Genomic DNA, 19,933 nt, shown 5'->3' with positions numbered 1-19,933 from the left:
ATTGAGGGCAACTTCTTTTATAACCTCTAATTTGCTCTCCGAACTAGAGTACTTAAGAAGATAGTCTTTGTTGATATGATCTTCATCGGTCAACTCATGATGCGTCTTCTCCTCGATCCAAATCATTTGAGATGGTTTGAAGTTGAACAAGTAAATCTGAATAAGTGTGTTCTTTTCGTTTGGTTTCATCTCCAGATTATTACTTAGGTCGTGAGAAGTCGGCATACGCATACTCGGTCTTCGCCATAAACCGGACCCAAGAGGTTCTCTTCATATTAGTGTGTCGGATAACCGGGTAGAGAATGATAATTTCATTACCCGTACCCGGATCACTTAAAATCAAAACGGGCACTATTTGTTTACCCATTTATCTTAAAAGAACGGGTATTACCTGACCTGTTTAAAGCAGGTGATTGGCAAAAACGCGGCAACAGGCAAAATTGTCATCTCTAGTTCTCACTATTGAGCCATGTATTCGGAATTGCTAGGCCCATTTTTTCTTAGAAAAAGAGGATAAAATCCTACGTAAAAACAAGCACCTCGCCTAAAACGAAGGAGTTGCGTTCGAGTCGCAGTGAAAACAAAAAAAAACATCAACAAAAAAAATATTTGTTTTTTATGTTAAATTTCTTAGGTATGTACAAGGTTCGGTCCGGTCTTAAATTGATTAAAAAAAATCAAATCAGACCGATTTACACGATTTTGAAAAAATTAAACCAGATCGGACTATATAAGAAAAAAAATCGGACCGGGCTAAACTAGTTAAAACGGTCCAATCTGACTAATCTTTTATACTGTTTTAGACCAGATCGTTTTCGACCTATTTGTAATTATATTTTTCTTCTATAATAATCGATCCTGTCTACTTTTATATTGTTTTAGACCAAACCATTTTAGACATATTTTTTTTATTATATATATTTTAAATATTAATCTGACAGGTCCGATCAAGACCGCGGTTTAAAATTTTTAGATCGGATCGGATCGGAGCTGTGCAATTTTAAATAATTTAAAATCGGACCGTTGATCTATAAACCAATGACCCGGTCCGATTTATGACCCAAGCTTTGACCCGGCCCGCCCAGAGGGGAAAAATGGTGCATAGTTCCTGACTTCCTGTTGGTGAACGCGAGAGAAACTAGAGAAGTGACGAGGAGGAAGATTCATCAATGGCAACGATTAGTGCGAGAGAAGCTCGCCGGAAGAAGATCTTGGAGAGAGGTTCCGACCGCCTCGCCCTCATCACCGGTCAAATCCACTCATTCCCTCCGGATCTCCCACATCAAACGCCCATCGGTACTTTCCATTTCTCTCTCACCGGGAAATCCCTATTTTCGAATATTAGTTTCAATGTTGCTTTGGGAGAAAGTCTCAGGGTCTTTTCACTTGAATTCCACAAATCCAGACCAGTGAAAATTTCTTTTCCTGTCAAGTTATTTGTTGCTTGGTATTTGGGAGAAAAAGACAAGGTCTTCACGTTAATTTCCCAGTCATCACAAATCCAAAGACCAAACACAAGTTTTTTTTATTTTTTTATTTTATTTTTAGGGTGTAGTTAAAAATTTTCATTTGGGAAGAAAGAAAGTTTTGATGAACCCGAAATCTGACTCTAAACAAGTTCAGTGGCAGATTCTTCTCCTTCCAGGCCACCAGAGAGAGGCAATGAAGTTACTCCCATGTCCGTCGATGAAGAAACCCTAAGAAGCCACGGCTCCGAAGACACCAAGCCTATATCGCCTCTGCTCTCGAAGACGGATCAAAGCTCTGCGGAGCCGAGACCACCTTTGCCCTCATCAACGCTTCAAAGCCCTGCACCGGTGGAAATTTCTCCGCCCCGAAGAGGAGTCCAGATTTGGAGCCCGAAGCAGCTGAGCTCTGCCATCGCAGCAACTGAGAAACCCCGGCTGCTTTGCTCGCTTGCGTTCTCGGTGCTGGTCGTGCTGTCGTGCTTGGGATTTCCCTTTCTGGGTTTCTTGATCTTCAAGCCACTGTACTTGGTTCTGGTGACGAACGCGACGATGGTTGTCATGAAACTCCTTGAGCAGCAGAGAAGAAGCCCGGCCCAGAGAAGCCGATCGCCGAGCGGTGGTGAGAGCGATTGGGCTGAGCAGTTGGGAAAGGCGTTGGAGATGGGTTTGGTGATGAAGAAGGTCGCCGATGCCGTGTTCATTGACTGCGCCGTTTACGCAGTCGTCCTCGTGTGTGGTCTCTCCGTCGCCCAGAGATTCCGTTAGATGAGTTAAATTTCTTTGTCTACCGTTTTAGGTTTGGACTTTTTTTCGTTAGTTTCTACACTTGTATATTTTAACTTGTCACAGTTTGAGGAATTCTCGTGAACATGGCCTGGAATGTTTCCGTGTTAATTTTGACTCTTTTACAATTTCTATAGAACAACTAGTGAAAGATTTTGATTGAATTTAAACATTCTATGCAGTCATGTCCTGGGTGATTCATTTTATCACATGATCAGTACTAAAAAAAAATTGAAAAATATTGTTCTATCAGTACACGAAGATTGAATTTGATCATCCAAAGCATCAGCGAAATGTCAAAACTGCTTCCTTTGAATTGGCGTGTTAGCAGAATGTTCTTCTGGTATAATTTCTACAAGGTCCTCGGTAAGAAGGTTTTGGTTGGAAACAAGCAAGTCTAGCATTGAAAAAAGATCATTTGCATATGGTTTCGAAACGTCTCCCGATATAAACTCTTCTACAGCACTGTCGATTTCGATTGAACTACATCCCGGGATTTTCTTCACGCCCTTACTTCTTAACACCTTTCTGATCTTCGCGACCTCGTCCCATCTTCCGACGTCTGCATAAATATTTGAAAGCAACACGTAGTTTCCAATATCGTCTGGTTCAAGCTCCAAAAGGTGTTCCATGGCAACAAGAGCGATCTCGAGATTGCAGTGAACCCTGCTAGAATTCAATAAAGAACCCCAAATCTTCGAATCCGGCTTCATGGGCATTTCCTCAATTGTCTTGAGAGCCCGGTCGAGGAACCCTGATCGTCCAAGAAGGTCAACCAAACAACCGTAGTGCTCGACTTGAGGCTCCAAGTGATAGTCATTTTTCATGGACTCAAAGTACTTTAATCCCTCTCTCCATAATCCAGCGTGAACGCAAGCTGATAAAAGACCGAGAAAAGTGACCCGGTTAGGCTTGACAATTCTCGATCTCTCCATATCTCGGAACACAGCGATCGCCTCACGAGCTTTTCCGTGATTCGCCAAGCCCGCTATCATGGTGCTCCACGAAATAACGTCCCTTGGCGCCATCCGATCAAATAGTTGTACGGCCTGATCGATACACCCACACTTTGCGTACATCTCGATCAAGGCATTGCAAACGCTCGTCGACCGCGATAAGCCCTTTTTATCGGAGTAGAAGTGAATCCACTTCCCGATCTCGAGGGCCCCGAGATGAGCGCACGCCGGCAACACCGACACCACGCTGATCTCATCGGGCTCGACCCCTAACCCTTGCATTTCCCGAAAAACTTCAAGGGCCTCCGAGAACCGTCCGATCCCCGTGTACCCCGAAATCATAGCCGTCCACGAGACGATGCTCTTCTCCGGAATCTCATCGAACACTGTTCTCGCTTTCCTCATCTGACCAACTCTCGTATACCCCGAGCACAGATTATTCCAACACACCACGTCTCTGACACGCATTTCGTCGAACAGCTTATGAGCGTCTATCAAATGACCACATTTTACGTACACGTCCATTAACCCATTATCGATCATGTAATATGACTTTAACCCAAATTTGATAGCCTGTGCATGAACTTGCCTGCCCAGAGAGTCACATACCAACTCGGCACAAGACTTCAACACGAAAGGGAGAGTGAACTCATTGGGCGACACGTGTCTCTCCCTCCTCATCTGCTTGTAGAGAGCCACGGCGGGACCGTACGAGTGGTTACGCGCGTGGGCTCTGATAACGGCGTTGTACAGAAAGACGTTACGGTCGGCCACGTGTTGGAAGAGCGAAACGGCGTAATTAACGTCTCCGAGGTTGTCGCAGACGTCGACCATTTTGGTGACCAAGAAGCTGCTCTGCGTCAACGACAACTTGACGACGTTTGCGTGAACTCTCTTTAACCCTTTCGAGTTCGTGCAGTTTCGCAAAGCGGGAACCAAGAGATTTTCCACTTCTCTCGCTGTCGATCCTCGCATCATCAGTGACGTTGACATCGATGAGTTTGACCACTAAAGCGCTTTCTTTCTTTATCCTGCTTTGAGTACTATAAAAACATCGCTTTAATACCAAAGGGCTTTGGCTTCTCACGACTATTTGAAATAGAGTTGGAGTGTCTTATATACATAATATATATTAATATTGAGAGAGAGAGAGGATTGTTGCGGAAATGTGCCAAAGACAGAACTTGGCGAATCTGCTACGAAATTGCTCGAAGACATTGTCACTGGAAAAGGGACTACAAACTCATGGGTTAGTCTTAAGAATGGGATACGAGTCGGACTTGATGCTGAACAACGACCTCATAGCCATGTACGGGAAATGCAGCAGAACCGAGAAAGCCAACCAAGTGTTCGACAAAATGCCGGAGAGGAACGTGGTATCATGGACGACCCTGATGTGCGCGCAGTTGCAGAGCGGGAACGCCATTGAGTGCCTGTCTCTCTTCAGCCGAATGGACACGGAGCCGAACGAGTTCACCCTCTCGACGAGCCTCAAGGCCGCCGGGATTTCGGGCGTGGCCGAGAACGCAACTCAGATCCACGCCACGTGTGCAAAAACCGGCTACGACAGCGTCGTCGTCGTTGGAAATGCGATCGTGTCGACGTACGCAAAGTTCGGGAGGATCGCCGAAGCTGCGAAGATGTTCGACGCGATGCCCTTCAGGAACGACATCACTTGGAACACCATGATCGCGGGGTACGCGTGTCAGCAAGGTAACGGAAACCGAGCCCTGGTTTTGTTCCGGGAGATGCAGAGGAGCGGGGAGGTCGTTGACGAGTTCAGCTTCGGCAGCGCTCTGAAGGCTTGCAGCGGCCTCGGAGCGTATAGACAAGGGAGCCAAATACATGCTTCGTTAATCGTAGGAGGGTTTTGGCGCCGAGTTCATGCCGGTGCTCTCGTCGATATGTACGTCAAGTGCGGTCACTTGCTCGGAGCTCGGAGAGTGTTCGAAGAAATGGAGAATAAGAGCGTGATATCTTGGAGCGCACTGGTTCTCGGGTACGCCCAAGAAGGCGAGTTAGGAGAGGCGATGGGGTTGTTCCGGAAGCTGATGACGAGCTTTCGCAGTCAGATTGATGGGTTTGTTCTGTCGAGCTTGATCGGGGTTTTTGCCGATCTTGCGCTCGTTGAGCAGGGTAAGCAAGTGCACGCTCTCGCGATCAAACTTCCGTCCGGTCTGGACGTCTCGGTTATGAATTCGGTATTGGACATGTACCACAAGTGTGGGTGTCTAGGCGAATCGGAGAGGGTTTTCAGCGAGATCTCATGCAGGAACGTGATCTCTTGGACGAGCATGATCACGGGCTACGGGAAGCACGGCCTCGGAGGGAAAGCGGTCGAAATCTTCAACAGAATGGGCTCGGACGGCCTGGAGTCCGACGGGGTCGCTTACCTGGCGGTGCTCACGGCGTGCAGCCACGCCGGGCTGATCGACCAAGGCCGCGAGATCTTCCAAAAGCTCTGCAACGACCGCCGAGTCGAGCCGAGGATCGAGCATTACTCTTGCATGGTGGACTTGCTGGGGCGGGCTGGGCGGGTCGAAGAGGCCCGGAAGCTCGTCGAGAAGATGCCGGCGAAACCGAACGCGGCGATATGGCAAACGCTGCTCGGGGCGTGTAGGGTCCACGGGGACATGGAGCTGGGGAGAGAGGTGGGAGAGAAGCTCTTGAGGGTTGACCGGGACAACCCGGTCAACTACGTGATGTTGTCGAACCTGTACGCGGACGGCGGGCAATGGAAGGACTTGGAGAGAGTGAGGGGTCTGGCGAGGAGCAGAGGGCTGAAGAAGGAGGCGGGTCGAAGCTGGGTTGAGATCGAAAAGGAGGTTCATTTCTTCTGCAACAGAGACGAGTCTCACCCTCTGATAGGGGAGATTCGGCGGGTCCTGGGGGAGATGGAGAGGAGGCTGAAGGAGGAGATCGGGTACGTGCCGGGGCTGGCTTTTGCGTTGCAGGACGTGGAAGACGAGTCCAAAGAAGAGAGCCTCAGAGTCCACAGCGAGAAGCTCGCCATAGGCCTCGCTCTGCTCTACGGCGGGCCGAAGAGGACCGTAAGGGTTTTCAAGAACTTGAGAGTCTGCGGGGATTGCCATTCCTTCATCAAAGGCTTGTCGCAGATTCTTGACGTGGTGTTTGTGGTCAGAGACGCCAATAGGTTTCACAGGTTTGAAGGTGGCCTCTGTTCTTGTGGAGATTATTGGTGATCTTTCCGTCAAGTTCAGTACCAAGAAAATTTTGTACTAAGCTTAATAATTTGAATTGTGTGGGGTAATATGGGACGACAGAATATTCATATAGAAAACATTTCAAGAGCCAAAAATACATGATTCATATTTTCTCTTTTTTTCTTTTCTTTTCGGGCTGAAATTCTCTCGCCCCTAAGAAGACATGGGGAGATGATACACCATATAACTTAAAGCTACACAGTACAACTAAAACCTACTCTACTCAGGAGACTGGATTCCTAAAGAAGTGATGATCAAGCGCTTTCCGGGCCGTGAGACGTTCAGAGGGATCGTACATTAATAATCCATACAACAAATCAGCAAGAGATGATCTTGACGAGTCTGCACGTTTCCATACCATATCCTGCATTGAATCGAGATGCCCATTGTAACCACTTACAATTCATTTGAAAGGTTAAAAAAATCACAGAAAGTTGGTAACCTTTAATTTCTCGAGCTTTTTGACAGCTCTAATACTCTCCGAAGAAACTGCTCCTTTGGGCCAATTTAATCTTGCACCTCGCCCAAAATACTTTTCTGCACCCCGACTACAGAAGAAAAACAATAATAAATATATAATGCAATTGATAAATGAATCGGACTTATTCAAAGTTATTTTTTTCTAGTTTCTTTTTGAATGATTGGATCAACAAGGTCTGACGACTCACTTGGCCCTCTGAACCATATGCTCTGGCAGAGGTCCCAAAACCCTCTCCATCATTGCCAAATGCTCAAGATTATCATGCGTCTGAAACAGTGCTTCACCCTGAAAATTATTACGACACATCAACTTTCCAGACCACAAGGTTTACATTACGTTCCACCCGAGACATACAAATTCAGACTAACCGAGAAAAGCTCAACGAGTATGCAACCTATGCTCCATATATCGCATGGACAACTCCATCCTAGACCTGCATGAACGATATGCACATACATGTTAAAGGAAGTAGAAAGCTCGGAATAAGATCTGTGTTCTGATCGACTATTATTAGAGATACGACGAAGAAGATTTACGTAGAGAACAATAACCAAGGATATAGTAGAGCTTCAAAGTCTGAGATCATTCTAGAACAATGGTACAGAATAAAGATCCAAGAATCGCAAATCCAAATAAAGCCATACAAACTGGCATTTCCAAGGACAAATGCAATACAATATGCAGGTCCTCAAAAAATGGAGCCACTGGGGTAGTCTCCCAGTCAATAATGCCTCGGCATCATTGAATTTAGTCGGGTCCAACCCGGACACCACGGTTATTAAAAAAAATGCAGGTTCACAAAGATATCAAACAAAATATAACGGGAATAACAAGCCAACATCAATTCCTATACGAGTATCAGAGAGAAACAAAATTTGTAAGGTATCGCTCGGAATCAATGCCAGATCCAAAGAGTACATCATTATGCACATGTTTGATTAATCGAATTCAGCACTAATTCTCTATACTGGACGTTTTGCTCTTATCACGCACGCACTCCCTCTGAAAGAGATAATCTTGCTATCTACAAAAATCTCTACTCTAAACTCAAAATGCTGCCTTCTACTACCAACTTGCCCATCACTGGTTCAGGCCTTAACACAACAATAGTTCAGATAATACCAAGAGGAGAGCACTGATCTTTCGCTGAAACAAGTTACCTAAAATGACCTCAGGGGCTCTGTAATGCCTTGTGGAAACAATTGAGCTATGATTGTGGGTATCAAAAGCTGTACTACCAAAATCAATCAGCTTAATGGCACTAGACTTGGGCAAGAATCTGTGGTGCGTAACTTCTGTAGACACCCTCTTCTGTAGCCATTAAAGATTTGTTTACATTATAACCAAGTTCTTCTCCTTGTGAGAAAAAAAAAAACCATGATTTTTTACTCGATAAAAGGGCTAGGTACCTTATATGCAGGAAGCTTTACATATTCAGATGACACAAGAAGTATATTTTCTGGCTTCAAATCAGTGTGGATTAAGGATAAGTCATGCATATCTGTTTGATATGATAAAAGAAATAAATCAGTCGATCGAAACAAAACGCCTTTGCTATTGATTGGGAAAGCCCCTGGTCAACCGGACGGAGTTACGGAACAATTTGATGATCTGTAAGGAAAACTAAAAAAGGAACAAGAACACACATGCTACTGATTCCAAAAGCTGTCTTCCGAATTCACGAACAAGATCCACAGGGAATGGGTGGTAATTATTTCTCTTTAAAAAATCAAACAAGCTTGGTCCAAGCTTCTCAAACACCTGATAAGAGCATTAAGATGCATTCAAAGGTCATAAATTCCTCTAATACATTAATATGTATCCTATATAGTTCGGCATCTTCATAATAGAGCCCAACATGCAAGCCTTGGCACCAAACAGAAAAACAAATCAACAGCCACTTAAGATCATCAGTCATCCCAGTAACTCCAAAAAGTAATGCAAGAGCAACCCACTGAAGAACTAAACTTCGTACTTCAGGATTAGGCACTCTCTAGGAAAACAAGACAGCTTAGAGAATAAACAGCTAACGGGGATATACTTACTATGCATATGTGATTTCTGTAATCAAACCAGTCCCTGATTTGCACACAACTGCACAAAGAAAGCAGTACAATTTCACTAAACCATGGATCAACAAATCATATCATTGGCGGAGCAAAGGGACCATGTGTGTACCGCGAGTTTCCGATGATGTCCTCCCTAGCAAGCCGTTCGAGTACTTCAACCTCGATCATCGCTGCCTCCCGATATTTCTTAATGCTTCGAACTACCTTGATTGCCACGTACTCTCGTGTTTGACGGTCCCAGCATTCCAAAACTCGACCAAATGTGCCTACAGCGCTACCAATATGCTGAATGACACAAGCAGAACCACAAAACATAAAATCTTGTACACAGCATGACACGCGACAGCTAACCTTCACCCATTTTGCCAAGTATTTTGTCTGCCAAATACAGAATATAAAAGTTTCCATCAGATTGCAAGTGACATACTATGCTCAACACTCCACAATATGGCGACCAATTTTAAATTCCAAGGTTATATCCAAATTCACTGAGCCGTTCAATTGCGACATAAAGGACACGAACTTCCAAAAGATACAGATATGTGACAATGCCATGCCATAGCGTGTCATGAACAAAGGAATTCCATTGTAAAATAACGACAAGCAAATTCCTTGAAAGATAAGGATATCGATGCCTAAAAAACAACCAAGAAGGAGAGAGATTCCGAAAGAGCTCACATCTTGGAGTGAGATTCTCGCCTAGGCTATAAACGTAATGACCTTCGCGATCATCGTCTCTCTTTGGAGGCGAGGCACGCCTACCAGAGCCTTCAGTTCCTCTAAAATCGGCGCGTTGTACCTGGAAAAGCCGAAAGCAGCGCTGAAGCCATTTTTACTTCACAAATATTATCCAAACCCTAGCGCGATCGGATAACCGAGACTGAACCAAATTTTACCTCTGTTTCCCGCGCCGAGCGAGGCCTTTTCCTAGTTGGACGCTCATCGTTCCCAGTTCGCTCCTCGATTCCCATTGCCACCATTGATTCGTTTAATACGAGCTTATTTCTATGCTCTTAGACGAGAGCGAGCATGGGTGTATCTATCTGCGTATCTGCACCAACAAAATCTGAGACAAGACCTGTTAGAGATTTCAGTCAAGGTCGAGAGACGATTTTGGGTCGAGAACAAGAACTTTACGAAGTTGGATTTTGGCTATATAATAATTGTGTTTATTTAGGGCTATTTGTATTTTCCTTTGCGGGCATTTGTACGAAGTACGAACAGAATATTGATCGCGCACTTCGCGGCTCCTGATATGTCGTGGTTCTCCGTAAATCCTACGGTTCTAGTTGATGCTACGGTGTCGATCGAACGGCTAACTTTCAAGATCGGTTATGTAGGTCTTTGCATTTATGGTCCGGATAATTAAGGTCAAACCTTACTCCTCTTTGCAAAATTCAGACCTCAAGACTAAACTAACATCTAGCCAATTTTGGGTTAAAAAAATCGGAACAATTTGTTCAAAATACCAACAATATATTTCTATATATAAAGGAAAAATGAAAAATGAGAAGATCGGTATAAAAATTACTATAACAGCTTAAATATTGTTTTTATTCCCAAAATACCGGTATTTATAGAAACATTACTATAACAGCTAAAATAAAAAAAAGTTATTATTGAAATACCGATTTTTATAACTCTAAACAGACCCAAAATTTAAAATTGAGTTCTTGGGCCGATGAAGACTCATTATTGTGGTGAGAGAGAGAGAGAGAGAGACGAATATCGTGTGAGGACGGGAGTGACGCGTGGCCGGAGGAAGAAGAAGAGGAAAGTCGTGGCGGTGAGGGAAGAATCGGTCGGAACTTCTCGCCGGGGTGGTCATGAGTGGTGGTCGTCGGGTTCTTCTCGGTGGCAAGATTTAGACGGACGAGCAGAAATCAGCAGAGACGAAGACAACGAAGCCGGAATTTTAAGTTTTCAAGAAAGAGTTATCGAAGTTAAAGCTCGATTAACTCGTGAGTCTTTTAATCGCTTGTAGCGTTTAAAACTCCTGTTTTGGATCGTGAATTTCGTTATGTAGTGTATTCCTTTATTTAAATAAATAATTTATGATTATTTATTTAAAAACGTTTAAGAATTTAATTTAATTATTCGTTTTGGAATTCTCGGTTATTTTGATTCGGATTAACTAATTTATTTAAGACTCATAATTATATTGTTGAATTTTATTTCGTATCATTTTCGATACGAAAATCGTGGGTCTTAAATAAGTTTAACTTCCGAAAAACCGGAGAATAATAAATTAAATTCTCGAATTCCGAACCGACTCAAATCTAATCCTGACAACGAATCATATCTTCTTCAAGTAATCTTGAATCTAATAACTAACGGACTTCCAACCTCGGATGCTAGTTCTTTCAACGTTTCGACAAGTGTCAAGTATCTCGGAGAACGTGAAAAGCAAGACATCGTCGGAAGTTATCGAGCTTTCTGTCGAACTATTTCGGGTAAGTGTGGAGACATAAATCAACTACTTACCAACGGAATAATCCTGTTTACGTCCATTTACGTGCTAATTATAATAAAAAGTAGGAAAAACCTTAAAAGACACAAACACTAAAGATTAAGGCTTCGGCCACTCTTTATGGAAAATTTAGTTGGGTTTTTACTCATAGGTTCAAATGTTAATTTGAACCAGCCACGTTGCTACTTTGTTGTAGTTATATTCCTCTGCTAACCATTGAGTTTGGCTAGATCTGAGGTGACAGGAGAGCATGTTGGATTCTCGGATTCGAGCCGAGAGTAGAAGTACCGGGAGTCACGTCCCGAGTCTTCAAACTAAAATACTTAACGAGCATGAAAAGGGGAACCAAAATTCTTTCAGGATTTATCCCGAGACGCTCTCATGTTTGTAATTAGTCGGGTACTCTATATGCTAGACTACCCAAATAATAAATAACAACGAGTATTAACCTTTCATTATTATATCCTTATTACTTCCTGTTTAATATTTATTATTTAGTAAAATTACAATATTACCCATGACATATTTTCCATGTGACGAATACCGTCGATACAAGTTAACAGAAGGAGCTAATCATTACATTGTAGGATTTCAGGTCCTTTGACGCACGTTTTCAGATAGAGAAATTGCCCTATTTGCCACTCTTTTGATAACTTTTTCCCACATTCCACTAAAACCTTAATTTGTCCCAAAATGCCACCATGACAAGAGTAAAAAGTCAAGTTTTCCATTCACTATCTATTTTCTTAACAAATTGGCATCTATGTTTACTCAGCCTAAATGAAGACTCAGTCAACCCATTTCTCCCGATATTTCTCATCTCAAACTCAAACTTTTCTCATTTTCCCTCTCTCTCACGTCAAAATCGTCGGACTTCTCTCTCTCTCTCTCTCTCTCTCTCTCTCTCTCTCTCTCTCTCTCTCTCTGTAACTGCATGTAACCTCCGAGAAACCGTCGACTCAAACCCACCCATTTCGTCTCTACAGTAACTCTCATTTCTCAACCCACTCAAACCCGTCACTTCTCACCCGAACCCCTAACATCGAGAAGAAACTCTCTCTCCCTCATCTCGTCCAAGCTCTCTCGTCCAGATCTTCTCTCTCTCCCTCCCCCATTTCGTCCAAGCTGAGAAAACTCGTGAACACAGCTCAAAAAAGTCGTCGGAGGAGCTCAGTTATTGTCGGAGGAGCATTCCGAATTTCAGCCCAAAAAAAGAGAAGTTGCAATCAACGAAATAAAACCCTAGGTTCGTTTTTTTTTCATTTCCGAGCATAAAAATATTTTTCGTCTTGAAATAATGAAGTTTTTATTGTTTAAAAGCATGGGTTTGTTATTGGTATGTTATGTGATTACTTCCTGACTTTACAGAACCCGTTTATGAGGATGCTATACGTGACGTGGTTTGCCGCGCAGCTCATGTCCTTCATCGATCGAAAGCACACGAGAGCCTCGTCGATCTCCTCGGCTCTCACGAGAGCGTCGAGAAGGCAATTCCACGTGTACGCGTTCGGTTTCAGACCCTTCTGCAATAGCTCCTCCATTATCATATAAGCCTCGTCGACTCGGCCCACTTTTCCGAACCCGTCGATCAAGCTCGTGTAGATCACCAAGTTCGGCTCGAACCCTTTCGATTTCGCTTCCTCGAAGAGCACGTAAGCCTCATCGAGCCGGCCCGCCTTGCACAGACCATCGATCGCCGAGCCGTACGTCACCACCGTCGGATCGTTCCCCTTTGACTTTGACTTTTTCATTTCTTCTAGAAGCTCGCACGCCTTGTCGACTCTCCCGGACTTGCATGAAGATGACGTTCATTATTTGTTGACATATATGTCAACAATGTTGACATTAGATGTCAACAATGTTGACTTTATTGTTGACATTTATGTCAACATTGTTGACATATATGTCAACAAAATAATAACTCTGTTTACTTTTTTGTATGCAGTGATGGGGGATATTTATTTATTATTCAAGCATAGTGGTACTTGGGTTGAACCTGATCGGTATCACGAGAAATGATCTTTCGGAATCGTGGTGCCGTACAACGTCAACTTCGCTAGTTTGATGCAAATCATTTACACGAACTTGCGTAAATCACCATCCACTCATACTGTTGGTGTTGCATACTCGATGGCTAGTGCAGTGCAGCCTGTTGAGATAACCAACGATGACACGCTCAAAGATTTCTTATATTTGCGGAGAAGAGGAGAAGATGACATGGAGAAATTTCAATTGATATTGGAAGTAAATGAAAAACAATCGGGTCCCGATTCAGCAGGGATTGGATCCACTCCCAACAGTCGTGGTAGTGGTTGTGTTGGAAATCTACCTAGAAGAGTTTCCGACATGCCATCTATAGCCGAGGATGGGTGTGGTTCGGTCCCGACTCTTAATCAAACTATGGGATTAGATGAGTTTATGTTATTTGACGATGCGACACAACGACGAGGCTCTCCACCACCCCAAAACTGTCCTCCACCACAAAATTCGCCTCCACCACCACGAAACTCGCCTGCACCACAAAACTCGTCTCCACTGCGAAACCCGCCTCCACCACAAAACTCGTCTCCACTACGAAACTCGCCTCCACCACAAAACTCGTCTCCTCTGCGAAACTCGCCTCCATCACAAAACTCGTCTCCTCTGCGAAACTCGCCTCTACCACAAAACTCGTCTCCACTGCGAAACTCGCCTCCATCACAAAACTCGTCTCCACTGCGAAACCCGCCTCCACCACAAAAACACTTGATGTTGTTCGCTGTAGTCAACATCTGATGTCAACATTGTAGACATCATTGACCACTGTTGATATAGATTTCAACAATGTTGACATATATGTCTACAATGATATGAGAATCAAGAACAAAAAACAATAAATTGTTGACATCTATGTCAACAATGTTGACATCTATGTCAACAATGTTGACATCCGATGTCAACATTGTTGACATCTATGTCTACAATGTTGACATCTATGTCTATAATGTAGACATAAGACATAGATGTCAACATTGAAGACATCTGATGTCAACATTGTAGACATCTGATGTCAACATTGTAGACATATGATGTCAACATTGCAGACATCATTGACCACTGTTGATATAGATTTCAACAATGTTGACATATATGTCTACAATGTTGACATCGATGTCAACATTGTTGACATCTATTCAGAGACAAATACAACAACAATACAGACCGATTCTCATGTTCATAGACAAATATTCCAACAGGTATTCAGAGACAAAATCACCAACAAATATTCAGAGACGAACCGATTCCCATGTTCAGAGACTAATATTCCGAAAATTCAAGAAAATTTCATCAACAACACTAACCCATAATTTCATCAACAACACTAACCCAAAATAAATCAATAAAATCGAAATAAATCAATAACTGTTAGGGATTTTGGATCAAAGACTAACTTTTGAAGTTCCCATTTTTGTACGGGGTTTTTTGGGAACGACTTCTTCCTCTTCTGTGTCGGACGAACTCGCCTTGATGTTCTTCCTCTTTGGGGGCTTCGTCGCCGCGATTTTCGTCCGGGGTTTGGGTTTCGGTGAAGTTGTTGTTTTCCGTTTCCGAGTCGGCATTGGACTTGCCGGCTCCTCCGGGACTTTAGTTACGATTGTCCGAGGACTCCGACGCGGGGGTGTCGGACGCGAGGGTGATGAGTTTGAGTCCGCCATTTTTCTTCTCGATGTTAAGGGTTCGGGTGAGAAGTGATGGGTTTGAGTGAGTTGAGAAATGAGAGTTACTGTAGAGATGAAATGGGTGGGTTTGAGTCGACGGTTTCCCGGAGGTTACATGCAGTTACAGAGAGAGAGAGATAGAGAGAGAGAGAGAGAGAGAGAGAAGTCCGACGGTTTTGACGTGAGAGAGATGGAAAATGAGAAAAGTTTGAGTTTGAGATGAGAAATATAGGGAGAAATGGTTGACTGAGTCTTCATTTAGACTGAGTAAACATAGATGTCAATTTGTTAAGAAAATAGATAGTGAAGGACAAACTTGACTTTTTACTCTTGTCATGGTGGCATTTTGGAACAAATTATTTTAGTGGAATGTGGAAAAAAGTTATAAAAAAAAGTGACAAATAAGATAATTTATCTTTCAGATATTAGGGATAAATAGTTACACACCATAAAGTTGAGGGGACAATAATATCATTTATCATAATAATAATAATAATAATTCCTTAAAAAAAAAAAAAAAAACACTCTATTCCAGTCTATTTTACTTCACAGTTGTTAATCGAATATATTCACATTCCCAAGAAAATAACAAGATTTATTATTTTTAATCAGAAGAAAATAACAAGGGTAGATACTTGGTTCACTTCACGCGACTGCCACGACCCACGAGCGAGCTTTCATCACTTCCAAAGTGTCCGTTTCTCTAGAATTGCATTGCTTGGCACTATGCAGAGCCTTCAATCCAGAGCTTCCGAGTTGAGCGGTATCGACTCGGCCGATGCGCTCGCTATCGACGATACTAACCTCTTCCAAAAACTCGGCCTTCAGACCTTTATTGACCTCTCCACCAATTTCTACACCAGGTCGCTTGCTAGTCTATTTACCATACATATTTACAGTTCTTGTGTTGCTTGTGTTATCAATGCATTATGTGATTTCCTCAAAATGAGTTTTTTTTTTTTTTTTCTCAATAGAAATCCGAGTCTCGAATCTTTTTATACTTTGATTTGAAAGATTTGGGATTGGTTTGGCTCTAAAAGAAAATGGAAAATATTAACTAGGGTTTATGAAGACGAAGAAGAGTGGTTTCGGGCGATTTTCGCTGGATCGAAGAGAGAAGACGCAATACAAAACCAGTATGAGTTTTTCGTGCAGAGAATGGGCGGTCCTTCTCTCTACTCTCAGAGAAGAGGTACTGCATGTCTATTATTATTATTATTGTTGTTGATATCACTATTGTGGTTTATTGATATTTCCTTTGATTTTACTCGCTATGATTGTTGAGTTTGAGTTTGAGAGTTGCGTTTTAGTTCCAAGGGTTGTTCTTGGAACCAACTTGTCAATATTCAGTGACTAAGTAAATCTGCAGTGGGTCCAAAATCTGATCTGGTATGTTTATTCAATTTAGTTAATAAAAAAGTAGTCATTTTTAATGTGATAGTGTGTCTGAAAGTACAAAAGGTATGTTTTTTCTGTACTTTGTTTTGATCCATGGAGTTCTATTTTTTTTGGATGATCCATGGAGTTGTACAGTACTGCAGAGTATAGTTTTGGATGTTATACGCTTCTAAAATATAACTAGAGGAATATACCGAATTCGGAATGGGCACTCTGTTTTTGGTGGCGTAGAACCTGTAAAATTTATCCTGGAAAATTCTTTATTTCCCGAGGATGGGTTCGAAATATTGGTGTTTAAATGTTTTCTTTTATCAAGTTTTGTGCCTATAAGTTTTTCTCTTCTCAATAGAAGGCGAAACTTGGGTAGAAGGCTTGTGGGTTTTTTCATTTTTCCGGAACCTGAATGATAACAGTTCCATAAATTATGTTGCAAACTTGCAATGTGAAGATTGATTTCTAATCCAACTTTTAGCTCGCTATAAATCTCTCTACCTTCAAACAGTAGACCGTCAAAAGAAAGAAAAAAAAAGTGTCTTCTTCATCGATTGAAAATGGAGCTTCGCAAGCTGGTCATACTTGTCAAGAGTTCATAATTTCATACCAAAGAGTTTCTCTTCTCCCGAGTTGGTTAAATGGGTAGACTAATTCCGTCATAAAAGTTAATCTCTCTCTTATGTATATAATTTCCAGGCCATCCGGCTCTGATTGCTCGTCACCGGCCATTTCCAGTGACGCAGCAAGCTGCCGAGAGGTGGATGCACCACATGCAGCAAGCACTGGACACCACCCCCGATATCGACGCCGACTCCAAACTCAAAATGTTTAATTTCTTCAGGTGAACTGTCTCTCTCTCTCTCTCTCTTTTTTTATTTTTATTTTTTATCACAGCCGACTGTGCGTGAGCTTGTTTCTGTTGAAAATTTTGGCGTTTTCTTTTTTATTCTGTGATTTTAGGCACACGGCATTCTTTCTTGTGGCCGGGGATGAGTTGAAACAGAAGAAAGATCAGACGGTCCCGTGCAAGAACTGCAAGCACGGAGGCCACCATTGATTTGGGAATGTAAAAAGCTTTTTCAATGTTTGATAGTAACATAGACTACGCTCTCATCAATCAAATCACAGCAACGTTATTAGAATGTTGAGAAGTTTAAGTAAGTCTTGCAAATTATATCAACCTGTGACTGTGTAGTGTTTAAATGACTCGAAAATTCCATATTTGGTCCACAATAGAATCCAGGTCTTTGATGAATACAAGGCCAAGGAAGCATTTCAAGTGCTGAAGTTTATGTGCCTTGGCACGTTTCCGTTTTGTTATTAATCTCTGTATACTCTGTATTTACGTATTTAGAGGCTTTTACAATTCAATCTGATGCCCATTCCATGATACAAGTCCTAAATAGTTGTTCAGATATAACTTGTTTTTTTCTTTTCTTTCTTTCTTTTTGCTTCTTGCTTCAAAACTATGATACGTAGAAAGCAAAACCTATGATTAAGAAAGTACTATTTTAAATTAGAACTACAAAATATACATAACTGAAATTTAACAAAATATTAGAACTCCTTGTGATGCTAGACTAGTCTCATTTCTCAAACACATCTATTTGATTTCTGATCAAGATTCTAATACTGATTTCGTGGTTCTGAGATATCGGTGATCGACTAGTATTTCAATTGCTATTTCAGAATGATCTAAGTATCAAGATCAATTTCTACAGGTCATCTACCGATTACAACTGGTATTTCAGATACTTGGATCATTCTGATAGATTTCTTCATTTTATTTCTTCATTTTACCTCTCGAACGGTTTTATTTCATCATTTTATTTCTGATAGATTCTTGGATCATTCTGGGCTTATATATGATATCAATTTCTTCATTTTATTTCTCGCACGGTTTTTGAGAGAGAGAGAGAGAGAGAGAGAGAGAGAGAGAGAGTATGAAGTTCATATTCAAATTCAAAACCACTGCCTTCCCTCATAAACTACCATGTCTCCGGTTTCCACGGCATAGCTCTCATTCTCCGTCTCCTTTTCCTTCTTATGTCTTCTTCTTCTTCCTCTTCATAAGGAAATAAATAAGAAACCCCAAACACCACCGACTTCTGAATAAAACCTCTCCTAAATAACCTCGTTTCCTAAAAATGCTCGCCTCTACGAATAAGTCTAGGAAGAGGGCGACATTGATGACCAAAACAAAACCCACTCATAAGCGATTTGTATTTAATAGTTTAAGAAAATTTTCAACCATATTTTGTGTCTCAATCACTCATACTTTTGCTCGTAATAATACTTATCTGATTCAATTATGTAGTTTTTAATAAATTGCAAGAATTGGACCGAAATAAAGAAGTTTTAGAGCTCAGAATCAAAGCTCAAAAGGCAAGAAGAAACAAGCCCAGAATTAGAGCCACAACGAACTTTGACTTTGTCCTCAAACCACGGGCCCACATCACTGCGTATCCTCAAATCCAATAGTTGTTGGTCATATTCAAATCACTTCACAAACCGAATCACGGTTAGACCCGAATTTGGCCCGTGAAGACAACGAAATCGCGACAAATTAATTAGCACTGATCCAGGGCAAGGCACGCCGCACCTCTGCGCTAGTCAGTGATCTTCGCACACAATAGTCGATCACACATCACGCGCAAAACCCATGCGCGCCGTGCCTCTTGAAAAATCAGCGCGCACCCCCAGGTTCGGCCTCCCTCTGTGCCATGCATGCCCGAACTCATCTCTTAGGGCTTCATAAGCCTCTAAACACCTATAAATACGCCCCATCGGGAGAGGGAACAAGTTGATCACAAAAAACTGATTATCGAGCTCCAAAACACTGCTGAGAACTCTTCACACTTGGTTTCACCATGAATCTCTCTCAAACACTCTAAAATAATCTTGGTGCCAACACCTCAATCAAAACAATCCAATTGATGTTGAGCGTAGGAGAGCATTAGAGGCACCGCCTCTACGCCTTGTCTCTGCCACCCTTCTAGTTTTCTTCTCATTCCTCTTCTTATTCTCGGGTATCCGCAATGAACGAACAACATTCTTGAAACCAAGAAAGCATACTCGAGACTTCGAGCTGAATACACTCAGACTTGAGTGCGATTACTTAGTCCGACCTAAACGTGGCCTAACGGTAGCGGGATGAGACGGAATCCCCGCTACCGTTAGGCACAGTAGCGAGAGCGGGAGTCCCGCTACTACAACCGGACGGGACGAGAGTCCCGTTAAGGGGACTAACGGGACACGGTGATCCCGTTAGTCCTGGACGAGATTTTTTTTTAAAATTCATGCCGTTGGATCAAAGATCCAACGGCCGAAAAAATAGCCGTTTGTTTTATGACCGTTTTAATATAGCCATTGATGGCTATTTCGGTGGGTT

At 42.4% G+C, this 19,933-nt stretch overlaps 5 protein-coding genes across 7 annotated transcripts; 3 read left to right on the top strand and 2 right to left on the bottom strand.

Annotated features, from left to right (window-relative positions):
• The first annotated feature begins 1,068 nt into the window (after positions 1–1,068).
• LOC149390884 (uncharacterized) lies at positions 1,069–2,437 on the top strand. 2 transcript variants are annotated; one of them, XM_089621449.1, is made up of 2 exons: positions 1,069–1,296; positions 1,630–2,437. In XM_089621449.1, exons 1-2 carry the CDS (start codon positions 1,170–1,172, stop codon positions 2,232–2,234), a joined length of 732 nt encoding a protein of 243 aa, XP_089477575.1. In that variant the 5' UTR covers positions 1,069–1,169; the 3' UTR covers positions 2,235–2,437. The 2 variants fall into 2 exon arrangements, with proteins under 2 accessions (XP_089477575.1, XP_089477574.1); XM_089621448.1 differs by having other exon boundaries at positions 1,624–2,437.
• MEF21 (mitochondrial editing factor 21) lies at positions 2,318–4,307 on the bottom strand. Its single transcript, XM_089621445.1, has one exon. The coding sequence runs from the start codon at positions 4,199–4,201 to the stop codon at positions 2,549–2,551; it is 1,653 nt and encodes a 550-aa protein (XP_089477571.1). The 5' UTR covers positions 4,202–4,307; the 3' UTR covers positions 2,318–2,548.
• Positions 4,308–4,354: 47 nt separating this feature from the next.
• LOC149390882 (Tetratricopeptide repeat (TPR)-like superfamily protein) lies at positions 4,355–6,440 on the top strand. Its single transcript, XM_089621444.1, has one exon. It carries the CDS (start codon positions 4,375–4,377, stop codon positions 6,409–6,411), a length of 2,037 nt encoding a protein of 678 aa, XP_089477570.1. The 5' UTR covers positions 4,355–4,374; the 3' UTR covers positions 6,412–6,440.
• Positions 6,441–6,484: 44 nt separating this feature from the next.
• On the bottom strand, positions 6,485–10,166 carry AME3 (Protein kinase superfamily protein). 2 transcript variants are annotated; one of them, XM_089621446.1, is made up of 12 exons: positions 9,879–10,160; positions 9,661–9,781; positions 9,334–9,360; positions 9,092–9,248; positions 8,959–9,007; positions 8,560–8,674; positions 8,323–8,414; positions 8,074–8,224; positions 7,282–7,346; positions 7,101–7,198; positions 6,875–6,980; positions 6,485–6,796 (listed from the first exon to the last, which is right to left on the bottom strand). In XM_089621446.1, the coding sequence occupies exons 1-12, from the start codon at positions 9,960–9,962 to the stop codon at positions 6,656–6,658; spliced, it is 1,206 nt and encodes a 401-aa protein (XP_089477572.1). In that variant the 5' UTR covers positions 9,963–10,160; the 3' UTR covers positions 6,485–6,655. The 2 variants fall into 2 exon arrangements, with proteins under 2 accessions (XP_089477572.1, XP_089477573.1); XM_089621447.1 differs by lacking the exons at positions 6,485–6,796; positions 6,875–6,980 and having other exon boundaries at positions 7,097–7,198; positions 9,879–10,166.
• Positions 10,167–15,750: 5,584 nt separating this feature from the next.
• Positions 15,751–17,937, top strand: GLB3 (hemoglobin 3). The gene is made up of 4 exons (XM_089620284.1): positions 15,751–16,013; positions 16,212–16,342; positions 17,239–17,383; positions 17,503–17,937. Exons 1-4 carry the CDS (start codon positions 15,877–15,879, stop codon positions 17,597–17,599), a joined length of 510 nt encoding a protein of 169 aa, XP_089476410.1. The 5' UTR covers positions 15,751–15,876; the 3' UTR covers positions 17,600–17,937.
• The last annotated feature ends 1,996 nt before the right edge of the window (positions 17,938–19,933 follow it).

The sequence above is a fragment of the Urtica dioica genome, chromosome 7, assembly GCF_054948205.1.
Source record: "Urtica dioica subsp. dioica isolate 48M chromosome 7, U.dioica_male_clone48M_v1_H2, whole genome shotgun sequence".
In the NCBI taxonomy this organism is placed as follows: Eukaryota; Viridiplantae; Streptophyta; class Magnoliopsida; order Rosales; family Urticaceae; genus Urtica; species Urtica dioica.
This window is presented reverse-complemented; position numbering and strand designations above follow the sequence as displayed.